Raw genomic sequence first — 22,155 nt, 5'->3', positions numbered from 1 at the left:
TCTCCTTCTCTCCACAATCTGCCCTGCCCAAACTGAAAAGTCTTCTCTTTTACTTCTTCTATATTATATTCTCCCTACCAACTGTATAACTGATATAGCTGCCATCCCCTCCATACCACAGGTCTCTAATGGAAGTTCTCCATGCTCAGGGGTTGATAGACTAAAGGGAGATAAAGAAATTTAGAAAATCCTTTCTCAAGACAAAAGCTTTGCTTGCAAGGTGTTGTGCTGTATAATACAATTTTGGCAGTGAAAAAATGAATTCCTTCTTACCTTAGTCTTCCTCTTTGTATTCTTATAACAGTCTAATGTCTACCCCATTGCCACTCCATGCCCACCCTAGAGCAAAGTTTTTGAACTCAGGAAGGCAAAAGAGAAAAATAACGTTTAAAACTATAACTATTAGCCTCATTGCATGGTAATTTTGTGAGACATCATTTAAATTACCTCCTTTAACTAACATCAACTTTTTCATTGTATGTGATTTTTTTCTTTTTAAGTTATACAGATAATACATGAATATAAACCCATAGGGAAAGAATTAAAATAATACAGAAGTATATGGAGTAAAATAGTGTTTACTCCCCACCCTAATCCCACTTCTTGACCCAGAAATAATCACTGTCGATTGTTGATGTATAGTTTTTACAGACCTTTCTCCCATGCATTTATATAAATATATGGGTTTATATACCAATACATAATTTTGACTTCTTTTTTCCAAAATAGAACTTTCTACACTTATGGTTTGTATATTTCTAAATATAAAATTACCAAATTTCCTTTCACATCTCTGAATTTAATTTGCATTATTAAGGCAATCCCTTGCAAAAGCATTTTATTTCATTCTGATGATTCAGAACAAAAGAATCTGTCATGCTTGTTTGACAACTGGCTAGAATTTTTGCCATAAGCAGGAAAACATGCATAGTACTTTTGCTCTGGGTGGAGATGTTGCACCCACGTGCATGTGATATGGCCAGTGGCCAGCCAGCTTCTGAGAAGGGATCATGTATTTCTTAGGCAATAATATCATAAACAGAACTTAGTGAAAATGAGACAAAGTCCTCTTTCCTGTTACCCTCCTGCTCTAGATTCTTCATCAAATGAGAAATTCGGTAGTCTTTCCTTAGCACATATTAGTTCAACAACTCACATTTCTGAGAACCTATAGAACCAAGCCCTGGAAATACCAAGATGATTAAAGCAGTGTCTTCAGACATTGAGAAATTTTCAATATTATTTCAAACAATCATTTCAGAAATTCATCTTCACTTTTGAGAATCTAATTTTTTTTTACCTTGGAATTTCTTTCCTTCTGTTTCCTGCATCAAAGTTGTGGAATAATTGTTATTCTGCTCAAAACTTCTAAACTTGAATTGGGTAGTGACAGGGGAGTATAGTTTCGGTCTAAGATAAAAATATATTTTGCAAATCATATGGAATTAAAGTTTGATAAGTGGTCCACACTGGCTTGTGATGTCTTCTTCCATTTTTTTTTTTCAGGCAAAAGCAAGAGTATTTTTACGTGATGAGTTTGTTCTACATTTTTTCCCCAAAATTATAATTTATGTTTTACTTCAAAAACATGATTTTTAAAATACTTTGGAAATGTTCTCATCAGACAAATTACCGGTTTCATTTCCTCCTACTCTTTTTCTGTCCAATTTAGGATATTTATACAGTTAAATGACAGTATTATTCATTCATTCAGGGTCAGTATTTTGAATTCCATGTCTTTGAAATATATCAAAGGAGAGTTAATTGGGAGATGGGAGAAATGGCTTCAGTGGTTCCTGTCTGGCTAGTGTCGGACAGGAGAGGGAAATCTACTCCAACAGACCCTGTTGCCATCTGTCCTGTATTGAGTGCTGAGAGTAAGTCCTGGCAGCCCTGGGCAAATGTCCAACCCTGCTTTGGACAATCATCAAAGACACATTTCTTCATGGGCCCCTAGAGACCCTCATTGAATCATAGAATTTCTGAGCTAAAAAGTACATTCTAGTATGGCAGTTCCTAAAAAATTAAACACAGAAATACCGTATGACCCGACAATCTCACTTCTGGGTATATATCCAAAAGAATTGAAATCAGGGTCTAAAAGAGATATTTGTACACCCATGTTTATAACATTATCCACAATAGCCAAAAGGTGGAAACAACCCAAATGTCCATTGACGGGTGAATGATGACTGGATAAACAAAATGTGTTATATGCATACGATGGAAAATTATTCAGCCTTAAAGAGGAATAAAATTCTGATACATTCTACAAATTATATGAAACTTGAAGACATTATGCTAAATGAAATAAGCCAGACACGAAAGGATAAATATGATCCCTTATCTATGATTCCACTTACGTGAAGCACTTAGAGTAGTCAAATTCATAGAGACAGAAAACAGAACAGTGGTTCCCTGAGTTTGAGGGGAGAGGGAAACGGACAAGTATAGTTTAATGGATATAGATTTTCAGTTGGGGAAGATGAAAATGTTCTGGAGATGGATGGTGGTGATGACTGTACAACAATATGAATGTACTTAAATGCAACTAAACTACACACCAAGAAATGGTTAAAATGGTAAATTTCATGTTATATTTATTTTACCACAATAAAAAATCCTTACCCTCATGGAGCTTACAATCTAGGAGAAAAAGAAAGATAATAAGCAATTAGAAATGTAAAATTTTTAGAAGTACAGCTTAGATCAGCTTTGGCCTGCCGTCATTTTTACAGATAAGAAGTGAGAAGACAGAAGAGATAACAAGAGTCTACTCACTAAGACCCTGGTTGTCTGACTCCTGGGCCAGTGATTTTTCCATTGAACCATACTTCCTTTTTGAGGTACTTCTGTTACCTCTATTTTATCTAAGCCATTCAATAATATACTGGAAAGAGAACAGGCTTTGGAACCTGGGTTCAAATTCCGGCTCCTAGAAGTTTGACCTTGAGATTTCCTTCTCTAGAAAGTAGGGATAACTAAACCTGCTTCATAAGGGCTCAATGTAATCTGTTACACTTACATCTAGGTACGAAGTAAGTAGTCAAAGAAAATTAACTCCCTCTCTGCCAAGTTCTTCAAATGCCTTCTCTGAATTTGTTGCTTATTTATGTTGTGTTCAATGTGCTAATACTTTCAACCTAGCAATTTCTGCAAAGATATTCCTGTATTTGAGTTTTTATAAATCATTGTAGAAATACAGTTTGGATATAGAGAAGAATGATTCAATTGAAAAACCTGGGAAACAAGCCAGAAACACTCATTTGACCCTTATTTAGCTGGGAAAGAACTTTCAAAGTGTAAGTTTGGTAAAGAATTCAAAAGAACTAACTTATTCCTTTTTCCAAAAAATAAAGCCAACTCTGATATTTCTACTAGCTATAAAAAACTCGAAGTCATACTCTATTTTTATTCTTAAAAAGCACTTATCTCTAAATAAAAACTATATAATGGCATGGATTAGATATAAGTACCGCCCTGGAAGATGAGTTGTGTCTCATCGCCCAAAAAGAACGGCATGTTTCTGAGATCCAATATACTTAGAAAAATAGTCACACTTATCAACTGTTAGCAGAGAACCACAAGGCATCACAGCTACCACCACAGTCCCCCTTCACCTGATTCTACAGCTTTCACCACCTCTAAGAACTATAAGCCTAGTTATTTAATTATTCCCTCTGAGTTTAGCATCCTCTCTTCTCCTACTTCCTCCTACCACATTTGAGGATAAAAGAGATAAGTTATTCCCAATTTACATAGGCCTCTAAAGACCTTCTCTTTATTGATTTGCCACAGCTCTTTATATTTTATGAGAAGATTTGTGTTATCCCCAGGTTAGAGAATCATGTTGACTATATAGTAATTGCATAGAAATTAATGCCTTGGGTTATATTTCTAAGCCTGAACAACTTATGTTGTCTTGTTAAAGGTGCTGGCAATTTATTTTGGATTGTCCATCCTGTCCCTACAGAAGCTACACATAGCTCAACTGGGGAAGTTCAAGATCATTAAACAATATGACTTTGCATGAGGTCTTATCACTTTGTAAACAAAACATGTATCTTACATTTTAATGAACTTGGGTCTTGGATCTTACATTTTAATGAACTTGGGTCTTAATCCTGGCTCTGCATCTTACTTGATTAAGTCATTTAACTCTCTGACACTTTAACCTCTTAAGTGAAAAGCGATAGTAGATAATTATGAGAACTAAATGATAATTATATAAAATATCTAATGGAGTGATTGGTAAAGAAGTAAATACTTATATTAGTTATTCCACACATCAACTTGCTCTAATATTTTAAGTAGTACACACACACACACAAACTAAAATCTGATTTTATTTTTGATTATGGTTTTGCTTGATTTTCAATTTCCACTAGACTTTTTTTTTTTTCATCTTTACTGGAGTATAATTGCTTTATAATGTTGTGTTAGTTTCTGCTGTATAACAAAGTGAATCAGCTATATGTATACATATATCCCCATATCCCCTCCCTCTTGAGCCTCCCTCCCACACTCCCTATCCCACCCCTCTAGGTGGTCACAAAGCATCGAGCTGATCTCCCTGTGCTATGTGGCTGCTTCCCAATAGCCATCCATTTTACAGTGATAGTGTATATATGTCAATGTCAATGCTACTCTCTCACTTTGTCCCAACTTCCCCATCCCCCGCTGTGTCCTCAAGTCCATTCTCTACCTCTGCGTCTTTATTCCTGCCCTGCCACTAGGTTCATCAGTACCAGTTTGTTTTTTCGTTTTTATTTATTTTTGGCTGCGTTGGGTCTTCATTGCTGCATGTGGACTTTCTTTAGATGCGGCAAGTGGGGGCTACTCTTCGTTATGGTGCATGGGCTTCTCATTGTGGTGGCTTCTCTTGTTGCAGAGCACGGGCTCTAGGTGCATGGGCTTCAGTAGTTGTGGTGCATGGACTCAGTAGTTATGGCTCATGGGCTCTAAAGCACAGACTCAGTAGTTGTGGCCCAGGGCTTAGTTGCTCCGTGGCATGTGGGATCTTCCTGGACCAAGGACTGAACCCATGTCCCCTGCATTGGCAGGTGTATTCTTAACCACTGCACCACCAGGGAAGTCCCAGAACCATTTTTTTAGATTCCGTACATATGTATTAGCATACAGTATTTGTTTTTCTCTTTCTGACTTACTTCACTCTGTATGACAGACCCTAGGTCCATCCACCTCATTACAAATAACTCAATTTCATTCCTTTTTATGGCTGAGTAATATTCCATAGTATATATGTGCCACATCATATTTATCCATTCATCTGTTGATGGACACTTAGGTTGCTTCCATGTCCTGGCTATTGTAAATAATGCTGCAATGAACATTGTGGGTACATGTATCTTTCTAAATTATGGTTTTCTCAGGGATATGCCCAGTAGTAGGATTGCTGGGTCATATGGTAGTTCTATTTTTAGTTTTTTAAGAGACCTCTGTACTGTTCTCCATAGTGGCTATATCAGTTTACCTTCCCACCAAGAGTGCAGGAGGGTTTCCTTTTCTCCACACCCTCTCCAGCATTAATTGTTTCTAGATTTTTTGATGATGGCCATTCTGACTGGTGTGAGGTGATACCTCATTGTGGTTTTGATTTGCATTTCTCTAATGATTAGTGATGTTGAGTATATTTTCATGTGTTTGTTGGTAATCTGTATGTCTTCTATGGAGAAATGTCTATTTAGGTCTTCTGCCCATTTTTGGATTCGGTTGTTTGTTTTTTTGATATTGAGCTGCATGAGTTGCTTGTATATTTTGGAGATTACTCCTTTGTCAGCTGCTTTGTTTGCAAATATTTTCTCCCATTTTGAGAGCTGTCTTTTCGTCTTGTTTATGGTTTCCTTTGCTGTGCAAAAACTTTTAAGTTTCATTAGGTACCATTTGCTTATTTTTGTGTTTATTTCCATTTCTCTAGGAGGTGGGTCAAAAAGGATTTTGCTGTGATTTATTTCATAGAATGTTCTGCTTATACTTTCCTCTAAGAGTTTTACAGTGTCTGCCCTTACACTTAGGTCTTTAATCCATTTTGAGTTTATTTTTGTGTATGGTATTAAGAAGTGTTCTAATTTCATTCTTTTACATGTAGCTGTCCAGTTTTCCCAGCACCACTTATTGAAGAGGCTGTCTTTGCTCCATTGTATATTCTTGCCTCCTTTATCAAAGATAAGGTGACCATATGTGCATGGGTTTATCTAGGGCTTTCTATCCTGTTCCATTGATCCATTTTTTTTTTGTGCCAATACCATAGTGTTTTGATTACTGTAGCTTTGTAGTATAGTCTGAAGTCAGGGAGCCTTTTTCCTCAGCTCCATTTTTCTTTCTCAAGATTGCTTTGGCTATTTGGGGTCTTTTGTGTTTCCATACAAATGATAAAATTTTTTGCTCTAGTTCTGTGAGAAATGCCATTGGTAATTTAATAGGGATTGCATTGAATCTGTAGATTGCTTTGGGTAGTATAGTCATTTTCACAGTGTTGATTCTTCCAATCCAACAACATGGTATATCTCTCCCTCTGTTTGTATCAGCTTTGATTTCTTTCATCAGTGTCTTATAGATTTCTGCATTCAGGTCTTTTGCCTCCTTAGGTAGGTTTATTCCTAGGTATTTTATTCTTTTTGTTGCAATGGGAAATGGAGTGTTTCCTTAATTTCTCTTTCTGATTTTTTGTTGATAGTGTATAGGAATGCAAGATATTTCTGTGCATTAATTTTGTATCCTGCTACTTTACCAAATTCATTGATTAGCTCAAGTGGTTTTCTAGTGGCATCTTTAGGATTTTCTATGTATCGTATCATGTCATCTGCAAACAGTGACAGTTTTACTTCTTTTCCAAATTGGATTCCTTTCATTTCCTTTTCTTCTCTGATTGCCATGGCTAAAACTTCCAAAACTATGTTTAATAATAGTGGTGAGAGGGGTTGCCCTTGTCTTGTTCCTGATCTTATTGGAAATGATTTCAGTTTTTCACCATTGATAATGATGTTGACCATGGGTTTGTCATATATGGCCTTTATTATGTTGAGGTAAGTTCCCTCTATGCCTACTTTCTGGAGGTTTTTATCATATATGGGTGTTGAATTTTGTTGAAAGCTTTTTCTGCATCTACTGAGATGATCATACAGTTTTTATTCTTCATTTGTTAATATGGTGTATCACTTTGATTGATTTGCATATGTTGAAGTATGCTTGCATTCCTGGGATAAACCCCTCTTGATCATGGTGCATGATCCTTTTAATGTGCTGTTGGATTCTGTTTGCTGGTATGTTGTTGAGTATTTTTGCATCTATGTTCATCAGTGATATTGGCCTGTAATTTTCTTTTTCTGTGACATCTTTGTCTGGTTTTGGTATCAGGGTGATGGTGGCCTCATAAAATGAGTATGGGAGTGTTCCTCCCTCTGCTATATTTTGGAAGAGTTTGAGAAGGATAGGTGTTAGCTCTTCTCTAAATGTTTGATAGAATTTGCCTGTGAAGCCAACAGGACCTGGGCTTTTGTTTGTTGGAAGATTTTTAATAATGGTTTCAATTTCAGTGCTTGTGATTGGTCTGTTCATATTTTCTGTTTCTTCCTGGTTCAGTCTTGGAAGGTTGTACATTTCTAAGAATTTGTCCATTTCTTCCAGGTTGTCCATTTTATTGGCATATAGTTGCTTGTAGTAGTCTCTCATGATCCTTTGTATTTCTGCAGTGTCAGTTTTACTTCTTGTTTCTAATTGTGTTGATCTGAGTCTTCTCCCTTTTTTTCCTGATGAGTCTGGCTAATGGTTTGTCAATTTTGTTTATCTTCTCAAAGAACCAGCTTTTAGTTTTATTGATTTTTGCTTTTGTTTCCTTCATTTCTTTTTATTATTATTAATTTATTTATTTATTTTTGGCTGCATTGGGTCTTCGTTGCCGCACGCAGGCTTCCTCCAGTTGTGGCGAGTGGAGGCTGCTCTTCGTTGCCGTGCACTGGCTTCTCATTGCGGTGACTTCTCTTGTTGTGGAGCATGGGCTCTAGGTGCGCGGGCTTCAGTAGTTGTGGTGCATGGGCTTGGTAGTTGTAGCTCACGGGCTTAGATGATCCACGGCATGTGGGATCTTCCTGAACCAGGGCTCGAACCCATGTCCCCTGCATTGGCACTGTGCCACCAGGGAAACCCTCCTTCATTTCTTTTTCAGTTTATTTCTGCTCTGATCTTTATGATTTCTTTCCTTCTGATAACTTAGAGGGGCTTTTGTTCTTCTTTCTCTAATTGCTTTAAGTGTAAGCTTAGGTTGTTTATTTGAGATTTTTCTTGTTTCTTTTTTTTTTTTTTTTCAGTATGTGGGCCTCTCACTGTTGTGGCCTGTCCCGTTGTGGAGCACAGGCTCCAGACGCGCAGGCTCAGCGGCCATGGTTCACGGGCCCAGCAGCTCCACGGCACGTGGGATCTTCCCAGACCGGGGCACAAACCCGTGTCCCCTGCATCGGCAGGTAGACTCTCAACCACTGCGCCACCAGGGAAGCCCTTTTCTTGTTTCTTGAGGTAGAATTGTATTGCTATAAACTTCCTTCTTAGGACTGCTTTTGCTGCATCGCATGCGTTTTGGGTTGTTGTGTTTTCATTGTCATTTGTTTCTAGGTATTTTTTGATATCCTCTTTGATTTCTTCAGTGATTTCTTAGTGGTTTAGTAGCATAATGTTTAGCCTCCATGTGTTTGTGTTTTTTACAGGTTTTTTGTCCTGTAATTGATACCTAGTCTCCTAGCGTTGTGGTCAGAAAAGATGCTCAATACGATTTCAGTTTTCTTAAATTTACTGAGGCTTGATTTGTGACCCAAGATGTGATCTGTCTTGGATAATGTTCTGTTTGCACTTGAGAAGAAGGTGTATTCTGTTGTTTTTGAATGGAATGTCCTATAAATATCAATTAAGTCCATTTGGTCTAATGTGTTTAAAGCTTGTGTTTCCTTATTAATTTTCTGTTTGGATGATCTGTCCATTTGTGTAAGTGGGGTATTAAAGTCCCATACTATTTTGTGTTACTGTCCATTTCCCCTTTTATGGCTCTTAGCATTTGCCTTATGTATTGAGGTGCTTCTATGTTGGGTGCATAGATATTTACAATTGTTATATCTTCTTCTTGGATTGATCCCTTGATCATTATGTAGTGTCCTTCCTTGTCTCTTATAATAGTCTTTATTTTAAAGTCTATTTTGTCTGCTATGAGTATTGCTTTTTGAATTTCCACTAGACTTTTAAAATATTATTATAAATTATAACTCCTTTCTGACGAGATAGGGTGCTTTAGGGTGGTATGGCTGTAGACTATATCCCACTTCTGAAACATTATGATATCATTTAGTACTATTTCTAATTTTAAAATGTTTTCTAGAATGTTAATTGGTAGACTCTCTAGATTTCTAACTTTTTTTACATTAATATTTTACAACTATAAAATGAAAAAAGAAGTATTTCTTTACCAAGATCATAACAAGATTTTTAGCATGTGAAGTATAGCTAAAATACAAGTGGCCAAGCTAAGGAAGAATGTTCACATTAACAAATAGCTGTATCTCAGGACTTCCTGGTGGTCCAGTAGTAAAGAATCTGCCTTCCAATGCAGGGGATGTGGGTTCGATCCCTGGTCGGGAAACTAAGATCTCACATGCCACGGGGCAACTAAGCCTGCGTGCTGCAACTACTGAGCCTGCACAGCTCAACTAGAGAGCCTGCGTGCCACAAGCTACAGAGCCCATGCACTCTGTAGAGAGAAAACCCACATGCCACAACTAGAGAGAAGCCTGTGCACCATAACTAGAGAGAAGCCCTCGTGCCACAACAAAAGATCCTACTTGCTGCAACTAAGACCAGATGCAACTAAAAAATAAATAAATGAACAAATAGCTATATCTTTCATGCCAGATGTGACAATGTGGAATGTTTAGTTAAATGTAAGAAAAAATTTCAACATGAAAATTAGTATTGTATTATTACTATTATAATTTCTCATTATTTCCATGGCAATATCCTACTGGTTTTAATCATTGTTGCTCCAGAAGGAATCAGAAAGAGTATAATAAAGTATCATTATTATGTTTTGAGGTAGGCTTCTCTAATGCCAGGTACTATGGTGGGTACTAAATACAGAAAGTTTTTTTTTTAAGATGTTGCGGTAGGAGTTTATTAATTAATTAATTTATTTTTGCTGTGTTGGGTCTTCATTTCTGTGCGGGGGCTATCTCTAGTTGTGGCAGGCAGGGGCCACTTTTCATCGTGATACACGGGCCTCTCACTATCGCGGCCTCTCTTGTTGCAGAGCACAGGCTCCAGACGCGCAGGCTCAATAGTTGTGGCTCACGGGCCTAGTTGCTCCGTGGCATGTGGGATCCTCCCAGACCAGGTCTCGAACCCGTGTCCCCTGCATTAGCAGGCAGATTCTCAACCACTGCACCACCAGGGAAGCTCCACAAATATTTTTAAGAGAGAAAGAGAGGAGGGTGGAAGGGAAGGAGAGGGGGGAAAGAGAGGGAAAGGGAGAGGAAAAGAACTCTGCCTTTTATAGTGGACAGAGATAAAAATACTAACAGAGTGTGACTCAGGCTCCTCACTGTTGAAGTGGGAGTTTACAGGTAAGCAAGGGGTGGAGGCTAAAATGACCCATGTGGTAATGAATTAGAATTGAAACCATGGGTATGAACTCATGTTTAGCTTAATATAGATACAGATGGTTGCATATAGAAATACTTATACATAGATATGTGTACATATACACACATAATTTCCCTGCTTTGTCACCTTAGGGGGCAAAGGAACAATGACACCCAAGTAGCAGCGAGCATGCCTAGTACCTAGCTCTTAGCTTCTAACACAGTTCTCCAGTGAAAGGAACCAGAAGTCCTTGGAGAAACTGCTGATTCTAAGACAGGGCAGGAAACATACAAGATGAGCCTGGAGCATCTTGTATGTGAGATGTAAGTAAGGAAGTGATAAACAAACAAATAAAAAACCACACACACAATGATGACAGCACATCAAATGGACACAGGAACCAACTGAAAGAGCTCCCTGTGGCCAAAGCTGGAACAGTTAGAGCAACAAAATAAACAAAATAATATTGAATTATAAAATAAATATCTGTGAGTACATACTGATAGAATAATTGGCCAAATAATTTGAATGTAATAACTAGAAGAGGAAGAGACAAATTTGTGCAGAAGAATTCCACCTAATTTATGCAGCTGTTCTGCCCTCAGGAGGTGAAGCTAACTCCCCACTCTTTAAGTATGGGTTGCACATTGTGACTTCTTTTCAAAGAGGACAGTTTGGAAAGTGGGGGGAAAAAGAGTAACTTTATAGTGGAGAAATCTGGTGAACACTACCTCAGCCAGATGTTCAAGGCCAACATCAATAGTCATAGGTCATGTAGATCAAATGTACTCTCCATATGATATGAGGAAAATGGCACTTTATCTCTGTGGTTTTCCTTCCCCAAATTCGAAATCTCAGTCTATTCATGAGAAAAACAGACAAATCCCAACTGAGAAACATTTTACAAAATGTTTCAAAACTGTGAAGATCATCAAAAAAAAGTCTGAGAAATTGTCACAGCCAAGAGGAGCCTAAGGAGACATAATGAGTAAATGTTCTGTAGTGTCCTGAATGGAATCCTAAAACAGAAAAAAGACACTAAGTATAAACTAAGGAAATCTGAATAAACTATGGACTTAAGTTTATAATAACGTGTCAATATTGGTTCATTACTTGTAACAAATGTATCATACCAACTGTTTTTTTTTTTTGGCTGCATTGGGTCTTCATTGCTGCGCTTGGGCTTTCTCTAGTTGTGGCGAGTGGGGACTACTCTTCGTTGTGGTGTGCGGGCTTCTCATTGTGGTGGCTTCTCTTGCTCTGGAGTCTGGGCTCTAGGTGCGTGAGCTTCAGTAGTTGCAGCATGTGGGCTCAGTAGTTGTGGCACACGGGCTCTAGGGCACAGACCCAGTAGTTGTGGTACATGGGCTTAGTAGCTTCGCGGCATGTGGGATCTTCCAGGACCAGGGATTGAACCCGTGTGCCCAGCATTGGCAGGTGGATTCTTAACCACTGTGCCACCAGGAAAGTCCCTCATAGCAACTTAAGATGTTAATAAGAGGGGAAACTGGGTTATAGTACATAGGGAACTCTCTATATATTGTAATTATATACAATATGTAAATATAAAATAATTATACATTTATATATTATAATTACATATATGTAATTTTTCTGTAAATCTAAAAGTATTCTAAGGCAAAAGTCTGTTTAAGAATACTAACATAGGACTTCCCTGGTGGCGCAGTGGTTGAGAGTCCACCTGCCGATGCAGGGGACATGGGTTCGTGTCCCGGTCTGGGAGGATCCCACATGCCGCGGAGCGGCTGGGCCCGTGAGCCATGGCCGCTGAGCCTGCATGTCCAGAGCCTGTGCTCTGCAACGGGAGAGGCCACAACAATGAGAGGCCCGCATTCTGCAAAAAAAAAAAAAAAAAAAAAAAAAATACTAACATAGGACTTCCCTGGTGGCGCAGTGGTTAAGAATCCACCTGCCAAATGCAGGCCACATGGAGGAGCCCTGGTCCAGGAAGATCCCACATGCTGCAGAACAACTAAGCTGGTGCACCACAACTACTGAGCCTGCACTCTAGAGCCCGCAAGCCACAACTACTGAACCTGCGTGCCACAACTACTGAAGCCCATGCACCTAGAGCCCGTGCTCTGCAACAAGAGAAGCCACTGCAATGAGAAACCTGTGCACCACAATGAAGAGAAGCCCCTGCTCGCTGCAACTAGAAAAAAAAAAAAGCCCACATGCAGCAACAAAGACCCAATGCAGCCAAAAATAAATAAATAAATAAATTTATAAAAAATAAAAGGACCAAAGCAAAAAAAAAAAAATGCTAACAAAATTTTAATACAGTACAATGAATGCAATGTAGGAATAAAAGCATATGAACTGTGGGAGAAAAGTGTGAGAGGAAAAAAAGAATTCCAAAATGATTCTTAAATACTTTGACTTAAAAAAAACATCAGGGCTTCCCTGGTGGCTCAGTGGTTGAGAGTCCGCCTGCTGATTCAGGGGACGCAGGTTCGTGCTCCGGTCCGGGAGAATCCTATGTGCTGCAGAGTGACTGGGCCCGTGAGCCATGGCCGCTGGGCCTGCGCGTCCGGGGCCTGTGCTCCGCAGCGGGAGAGGCCACAGCAGTGAGAGGCCCGTGTACCACCAAAAAAAAAAAAGAAATCAAATGCTCTTTTATTTTGTATCATGTCTTTAAATTTATCCATGTGTGTAATGTGTATATTTTGGGTATTTCAACTTACAACACATTATATTATATAGTTCTTGCTGCTCATGTTAACTTCAGTATTTTTAAAGACCAAACCAAATCCTTTGTTTTTTTTTTTTTTACAAAAATAAGCCACAATCTACCAAAAGTAAAGAAATAACAATCAGATTTGGTGGAATATGAGAAGCATTCTATATTTAGCAAAGCATGACCTCCTCTCTTTTCAACATTTAATCTAGAAAAACAAATAACAGTTTGGGCATCAATTGTATAAATAAAAAATAATAACCCAGATACACTAACCTTACTACCCGAAGTTACCTTGAATATTCATGCCTTATGCGATTTTTTTTCAGGGTGTCCCCTACTCTTAAAATGCTTGTCTCTCTCACATTTTTTTCTAAGTTCAAAATCTTGGTTAGCTTTCAAGGTCACCTCAAATATTTCCTCCACCAGGAAGCCTCGCCTGGTTCCCCAAGGATGATAGCTGCTCATTGTTCTGAGTGGTCGGTACTGTGTGTCCTTCCATTATCCCATGGACTTAATTTGCAACTGTTGTTTATAGGTGTTTCTCCCATTTGGCTGTAAACTTCTTAAGAGCAAGGTCAGAATCATGGCTCCTCTTGGTCTCTGCACAGTGTCTGACACCCATTCATTCATCCAACACCATTTATTGCATGCCCACCATTCAATACCATGGAATGAACAGGAGGGAGAAAATTACAGAGAAAAATTAACAACTACATGTTAATGTCGGAAAATCTTTCTAATCCAGCAAAGCTCAGAGAAAGAAAAAATGAGAAAAATATTGAAACAGATCCAGTTTACTGAAAGCATTAACAGAAGCCTTATATCACAGAACTGATGTGTTTTTATCACTGTTATATATGCTTCTAGGTAAAGTTGTCTCTTTCTTCTACCGCTTTGCCTATTTTCTGTGATTTGGGACCCCAGAAAGCTGGTAGGCTCAGGGCAAGTAAAATAAATTGAATCAATGTTCATTTTCAAAAGAAAACATGAATGAGCAGTAATTTAGGGGGAAGGAAAAAGATAAAAATGTTTTTTTCGTGGCAGAGGCCCGAAGTCCAACTTGGACTGTCAAGCTACTGCACAAGTTCTTACAAATGATCTTTTTCCCTTTAGAAACTTTCTGTTAAAGCAAAACAAGGTTCTGTCTCAATGTATACGTTACAGCTAGAATGATTTCCAATAGAACCACTTTTTGTGTATGCGCTCTTATGGAATTCTTGGTTTCTGCCTTCTCTAGTATTGATTAATTTAAATTCAATTTTTCAATGCCAAAAAAATATTTTTAATTACCATTTTCAAACAATTTCTGATAGGGCAATTTTAAGTGGATATTGTGCTCTATTCTATTCTATGAAGTCTTTCCCTGTCAGTGGCAGGCCTCCTGGTCTTTTCCACTGAACTTTCAAGCACTCTTTATATCTCATGATCCACTCACCCACAGAATGCAGAAATGGTTTCTGATTTCATGCAAGATTTTGAATGCTTAAATTTCCCCCAAACAGTTAACATGATGAAAACTAGTCCTCTTATACCAATGGTTCAGAATCACACAGAAAGCTATCATTTATTAAGATTTCTAAATATGTTTCTAAATTGCCCTGTGGCTTTATTGTTTGGTTTCCAATGTTGTCTTCTCTAATCTATCATTGGCCACCCTCCCTTAACTCTTCCAAACTCTTTCCCAAAAGCCTGTTATTCCTTCACACCTGAGCCCTGATGGTGCACAGGTAAGCTTCCCCCGTCCCCACAATTCTGTAGGGAACCCCATGCACTCTCATGGGTTGGGACTGACTCTACCACCTTATTAGGGTTCCCATCAGCTTTTAATAAACTCTAGTCCATTTCCATTTTTAATAGTAGGGCATAATTAATCTATTTATTTTCAAAATATTTCATTTAACATGTCAGGTTAATTCTGAAACAATAAATACCCCGTGAGCTATTGATATGACTCTACAGATTTAAAAATTCCCAGTATGGTAGAGCCTAAAGCATCCCAACATGGCAACAGTTTGGCTGAGTTCAAATCCTGGTTCTGCCACAGATAGGGCAAACTTGAGCAATTTTTTCTGGATCCTTGAGCATCATTCATCTCTCTGGACACTCTCTTTAGAGCATCTATTGCGTGCCACGTGCCAAGATCATAGTGGTGAACAAGGCAGTCACAGTGGTTCACTAAGCTGACGCTTTAATGGGCTAAGTTTCCTCATACTTAAAACAGAAACATTAACACCCATCTTGTAGGGTTGTAAAAATTAAGTGGCTCCTAAACATGGCTCCTCACCATCTCTGCTCTATGCCACCACCACCGTGCTCCCCCACTTTCTTGTTCCTAAAGGATGATCTCTTTAAGTTTCCCTGCTGAAGCTCTGCAAGACGAAATAACCTTTTCGAACCAGGACAGTTCACAGGAAGCCACCCCCTGGCCAGAGTTATTCTGGGGGTTGTTTCTGTGGCCTCTGTACAACCAAGAGAACAGTGCCCCTGGTCATGGCACACCATCACTGCCCAGAAAATGCCTCGGTTTCCTTCACCCATTTGTTTATGCTTCCCAGGTTATTTCAAAGTTCCCAGTCATATGGAAATGACACCTATCTCCCTTTCTATTGGTAAAAGGTTTTTTCCTCCCATGCAAGTTGCTTGGAGACTTCTCATCCATTGTTAATCAAAAGAAAAAGAGGAATAGAATACAACTTGCTTAAAGCAGCTACATTTAAATCTACATTCCATGAAATGGATCTACTCCCAAATCCATAGCTGTTTGAAGTTATTAGCTCACAGACTGAAAACTAAAGAATGTATTTCTAAAGATGTTTGTATGTTGAAGTATAAGGTGTAACTCTGGGAAGAATCTAATGTTTAATACTATGTGTATTTGTTTCTAGATTCTGTTAGAAGTTGTGTAGCAAAGCTGTTCTTCACTTGCTCCCTAAAGGGTCATTATTGCCTCTACAGTAAATCCAGTTTTATTCTCATCAGCCAAGAGCCTCAGCCGTGGATCCAGATCATGTTCCTATTTCAGCAGGTGTGTATAATTCACATTCATCATGGCTCCTTGATGAGAACAACTCACATTTTGATGTGAATCAAATTGTATATGAATATAAAAAACAGCATTGATTTTTCTTCCTTTTCTTGAAATAATGACCTTATTCTTCTTCTACTTTACTAATGTTTTTCAAATGGTTTTCATCAGTGATTTTGTAATTGGTTTCATCTTTGGCTTTGTTCTTAACAGTTGTCAGTTTTCTGAAAACAAACCAAGAAAACTTGATTTTATTTTTGCCCCTTCAGTCTTATTTTATTGACTTAGTCTGATTATTTGTTTTTCTCTTTGAGCAAACTCACCAAAAAACATCTGTTTATGCTGCTTTTCTTCTTTGTTCTTTTTACTATAATGTTTCCTTTCTTCTTCCACACCTTTGATATTATGTGATCTGGATGAAGCCTGACTTTGGGGTAAATAAAAATCAAATCTTTGACGTGATAGTTACAAACCCAGTGCTAGCCTTGTATGCTGGGCCAGACTCTTGCCCTTCTCTGTCAGTTTATGCCTTCATGCAGTTCTCAAATTAACAGATTCCAGTCTAAATGTACCTCTTTGGAATGATGATTAATTAAATCAGGTCCTGCTATTCTTTAAGTGAAAGGTCATATGCGGTATAAGTTTCTGATAGTAATCAAGAAATTCCCAGATTTGTCCACATTTTTTAAACTTTTTATTTTATATGGAGTATAGCTGATTAACAATGTTGTGATAGTTTCAGGTGCACAGCAAAGCATGTGTGCACATTTTGGGTTTCACAATGAATCTGTTACTGCTCTTAACCTTTTTAAATCTGTGGGCAACTTACTCTGGGTATAAGATCCTCCGCCTTTTCCCACTCAGTATAAAAAGCAGCTCATCTTGAGGATAACAATAAGATTTTTCTGGAAAAACAAATTGTTATTCACTTACTAAATAGAAACTTTGTACACAAAGACCACCTAGAGAGTCTTATAAGTCAATGTTTGGACAGTCATTGACCTAGAAAATGGGATTTTATAAGGCAAAATCATTATTTTATTATACCTCACACATAAAGGATAATATATATGGTACTTTATGTGTGTATGTGTGTATAATTTTGTGCCTTTTATGGTCTATATTTTTTATAAAATTGTTCCCTTGAATTGAGACACTTCTCATATTCATAGATATAACATCACAACATCTAAATAACTGTTAAACACATAATTGGTTAGTAAACATACAAACAGTTTAAATCTTCCTTTGAAAATTTTAGAACCTAGGGGCAGGACAAGAATAAAGATGCAGACATAGAGAATGGGGTTGAGGACACGGGGAGGGGGAAGTGGTAAGCTGGGACAAAGTGAGAGAGTAGCACTGACATATATACACTACCAAATGTAAAAGAGATAGCTAGTGGGAAGCAGCTGCACAGCACAGGGAGATCAGGTCGTGACCACCTAGAGGGGTGGGGTAGGGAGGGTGGGAGGGAGACGCAAGAGGGAGGAGATATGGGGATGTATGTATATGTATATAGCTGATTCACTTTGTTATACAGCAGAAACTAACACACCATTGTAAAACAATTATACTCCAATAAAGATGTTAAAAAAAATTTATTTTCATTGGCTTGAATGATATATATGTAAATGTGATTCTTTTTTTACATTGACAATCTCATTTTCCCAAACTGAGAATATCTTAAAGCTCTAAGAATATTCAGCCATTACACATTCTATAACCGAAAATGTTTGTGTTTACCCAACCCCCCCACTCATACTATTCACATCTGAACAATTGAATAATGAACTCTTGGTTATTTCATGTCTATTCTTCATGATTTACTCTGTATAAATAAACTTGATATTTGTGCTCTATTTGTACTCTCTTGATATTTGTTTTTATTTTATACCTTAATTCTCAGATCTTTGAAAAATAAATATATATATTAATATTAACCATTTTCCAATTAAGTAACATGCTTGAGAAATGATTGAAGTAAATATTACATTACAAAGGTTAGGCATATTTATAGAGATCAATATCAACTGTCTTAAAAATCCTATTTATGGGCTTCCCTGGTGGCACAGTGGTTGGGGATCCACCTGCCGATGCGGGGGACACGGGCTTGTGTCCCGGTCTGGGAGGATCCCACATGCTGCGGGGCGGCTGGGCTCGTGGGCCATGGCCGCTGGGCCTGCGCGTCCAGAGCCTGTGCTCCGCAACGGGAGAGGCCACAGCAGTGAGAGGCCTGCATACCGCAAAAAAAAAAAAAAAAAGTCCTATTTATGTTAAATTTTCTGTTAAGAAATAAAAAACATGAAATGTACCATATGTTTGATCTTCAAGACAGATTTCCCTGTAGCTTTATTTAAATTTAAACCATTTTTAAGTTCAGACCAAGCCTAATAGTGCTTTGCAGTCCATCAAACAATACTGTTAGGACAAGAGATAACATGTCATGTTTCTCTCATTAATGCCCTTACAGAGCCTGTTTCCTGAGCCCCTGTCCATACAGAGCCGTTCTGTGCAATTTCTCAGAGCTCTGTGGGAGAAGACCCAGGCAGAGGGTGCTCACAGCTTTGAAACAGCCATGATGGAGTCCACATTCCCACAGCAGAAGGTAAATGCTTTTTTCCTTGGACATGTTATTTTAAACCAAGATTCAAGATTAGCTTATAACAGTTTGCCTTTTCTTGATAGTTCAGTTTTTTCCCTTCATTCCTTTATTTTCTTTTATTATTAGAAAACACTAAGTAATGATTTACATGTCATGTTGTAGTGGACTCAGGACCTAATGATATCAGTAGACAAGGTCACTGCCCTTTGAGGCTCCCAGACTGACATAATACTGCCCACTCAGAGCCACACAAAAACCACACACATGGTATGGAATAGAAAACATTTTACAGAAGAAGACAGACAACTCTAGGACTGAAAGGGAAAGAGCATTGGGGAATCAAGCTCCAGCTTCTTTGGTGCTTTTCATTTCGTCCTTCCATACTTCCTCTCATCACCTTGCCCTCTGCTGTCACCACAAAGCTAGAAAGGGAAGACAAGGTGAACAGGAAGGTCAGGGTGGGAAAGAGCTCTGCTGAGGCAGACAAGGATGATGTGAGACAGAGCATTTTAGGAGTGTGGAAATAGGGGCATCACTCTCAGGACACAGTGGCCGAGACCTCCTGAGCAGACCCTTGAACTGGGAAGGGACCAAAATGTGGAACTATGCCTATCCAGTCAACAGAGTGTAACCAGAAGTGGACGTTCACTGCCGTGATCAGATCTGCCCATGAGAAAGGTCACAGGCCTGGCTATGGAGAGAATGATTAGAGGAAGCCTGACTGGAGACAGGAAGACTACAAAGGAAGCAACTACTGTAGTCAGGTAGGAAATGAAGGCCTGAACTGAAGTTAGAAGTTGTAGGAAGAGGATGGATTCAAGAGCCATTAAAGAAACAGAATCAACAGGACTTGGTGCCTGATAAGGAAATTGAAAGAACCAAGGATGACTCCAGGTGCATTGTGTGGCCAGTGGATGATGGCACCATCTTGAAAAAGAGAGACCACAAAGGAAGCTGATGTGGAGGAAGAAGATAAATCATTCTGGCTTACATATTTTGAGTGTGAGTGGCTTGTGTAGATAACCAGGTGGTGATGGTGGTTGAATTGCCACTGTGGACCTCAGGAAGAAGGACATGACTGGAGATAATGGATTTGGGAGTCAAAGATAGCACTTGATGTCATGACAGTAGATTGGATAACTCGGGAAGAACATGGATAATGAGAATAGAGAATGGTTATTGATCTCTCCTTAGTAAATTGCCAGCTTCTGTAAGTCCTTCTCATACGCAGAGATCCTGATTATCCTTATTTTGCCTTCAAGAAAGCCCAGTAATAAGCATTGGATGCTTACTGATCAAACCAGAGATGCTGAGAGTATGTGATCATGGTCTTTGTCCTTGTTTTACTATTGAGAAGGGGAACAAACATACTAATATTAAATAAACTCAAAGTACAAACAACTAGTAAATTAATCAAAAACTGTTACATTGTGAAACAAATTCAATACCTCTTAAGTGCTGAAGGATTGTAAAAAGATGAGAAATGGGTGTGATTAATCAGAAGTTTAGTTAGTATGGTCTGTAAGACACTGAAGCCACACCCAATTATTGCATCACTATTTTTTGGCTTCGGTTTAAGAATTAGACATGTAGTATTAAGAATAAAGGAAATGCCATAGTTGCATCAATGCAAAGTAGAATGGAATTCTTTGCATATTTCCTGCAAATTTTAAAGTTTTGTATCATGTTTAAAGACAGTGCCTCAAATTCTTATAAATGTTTCATTGTGAACTGTAGTTTAACTAGAGGGAACTTGTAAATTAAACCTCAGCAGACTGCTTCAAGTCCTAAGAGGTTGAAAAAAACCCCAAAATTTTGCAAACCAGTTTTGTGCATGCTCACAAGTATACTTATTCATATTTCTTCTATTTCATACCAATAAATATTCCTCTAGGGAAAAATTAACTGCAAACCAAAATGTTTTATAAATTTTTAAAACTTTATAATTTGGTTTATTCATAACTAATAGAAAAACTTTGATGTCTGGAATGTGCACTGTGTTACAAAGTTTATCGACCTGGGTATTTCTCAATCAAATTGATTTTCTACTCTCTTTATTTTATGAAGTGTTCTTCCCATGAAATTCACAATAGCTGTGAGAATGGTCCAAAGTCTGCTTTCTTTTCACCATATGTGCCAGTCTGTACATATACTAGTGATTTGAAAATGATGGGCATGTGTTTATCTGTTGCTGTGATAGAATTAATATTGCAGCCAACTGGATTCAGGTATACAAAAAAGGAAGACACTTCTGAGAAAATGCCTAAGTCTCTAGAATATAATGCTCTGGAGAGTTTGTTATTGAAAATTCATTTTAATAAAATCTTGGAATTTTAGAATTGAAAATCAACAGTAAGTTATCTATTAAATTGTAAAGTGCTTGAGGGCAAGAGATGCACTATGTTTACCATTATATTTCCAGGATCACACAGTGCCTGGCACGTGGTAGGCTCTCAATAAATGATGAGTATCAATTGAATAAGTAAATAAATCCTGTCACTTTCCAGATGTTAAAATTGGAAGCATAGGGACCTATCATAGGTCACCTACCTAGTCAGGGGCAGAGCTAGAGCACGAGCATACACCATGGTGACATCGGTACCACCACCAATATATCTGGGTTTTCTCCACTCTGGCTTGTAAAATTACAATTCCCTGCCTCTTGAAGTACGTCTTGGTTATGTGACTTACTTCAGCCAATGATATATGAGAAGGGATATGTGTCACTCCAGGCAGAAGCTTTTCAAAGCCAGTGTTCCATTCTCCATCTTCCCTTTCTTACCCTACCATGAGGACTGCAGAAGCAAATGTTGATATTGAGTTGGCAGAAGATGGACACAACCTGGAACCCCAAATTACCACATAGAGGACTGCTGCTCTGGAGAGCCACCCAGACCCACCACACACTTCTCATGATGAAGGAACAATCTTCTGTTTTGTTAAAGACAGAAGTTTTGCTGTTTGTTATGGGAGTATAACCTACCTATCTTGACTACTTTTCTTAATTTTAAATAGTAATAAAAACATTTTTTAAAAACTTGGATTAATGGAAAGATATGCCCTTCTCATGGCTAGGAACACTGATTACACAAATGGAAAATTTCTCTCAAATCATAAATACAATTTATTTCAAAGTGATCCTAGATTTGACAATAACCAAAACAGTTCTGAAAAAGAACAGAGAGG

At 38.2% G+C, this 22,155-nt stretch overlaps 1 protein-coding gene across 2 annotated transcripts in view; it reads left to right on the top strand.

Moving 5' to 3' along the window:
* The window catches only part of VEPH1 (ventricular zone expressed PH domain containing 1), a 212,218-nt gene that overhangs the window by 143,930 nt on the left and 46,133 nt on the right, over window positions 1-22,155 (top strand). The window contains exons 9-10 of one of the 2 annotated variants that reach the window (XM_060099985.1): window positions 16,225-16,364; window positions 18,838-18,972. In XM_060099985.1, coding sequence (XP_059955968.1) covers window positions 16,225-16,364; window positions 18,838-18,972 — 275 coding nt within the window. The remainder of the gene's footprint in view (window positions 1-16,224; window positions 16,365-18,837; window positions 18,973-22,155) is intronic. The other variant, XM_060099986.1, reaches the window with a different exon arrangement.

Source organism: Mesoplodon densirostris, chromosome 5 (assembly GCF_025265405.1).
Source record: "Mesoplodon densirostris isolate mMesDen1 chromosome 5, mMesDen1 primary haplotype, whole genome shotgun sequence".
In the NCBI taxonomy this organism is placed as follows: Eukaryota; Metazoa; Chordata; class Mammalia; order Artiodactyla; family Ziphiidae; genus Mesoplodon; species Mesoplodon densirostris.
This window is presented reverse-complemented; position numbering and strand designations above follow the sequence as displayed.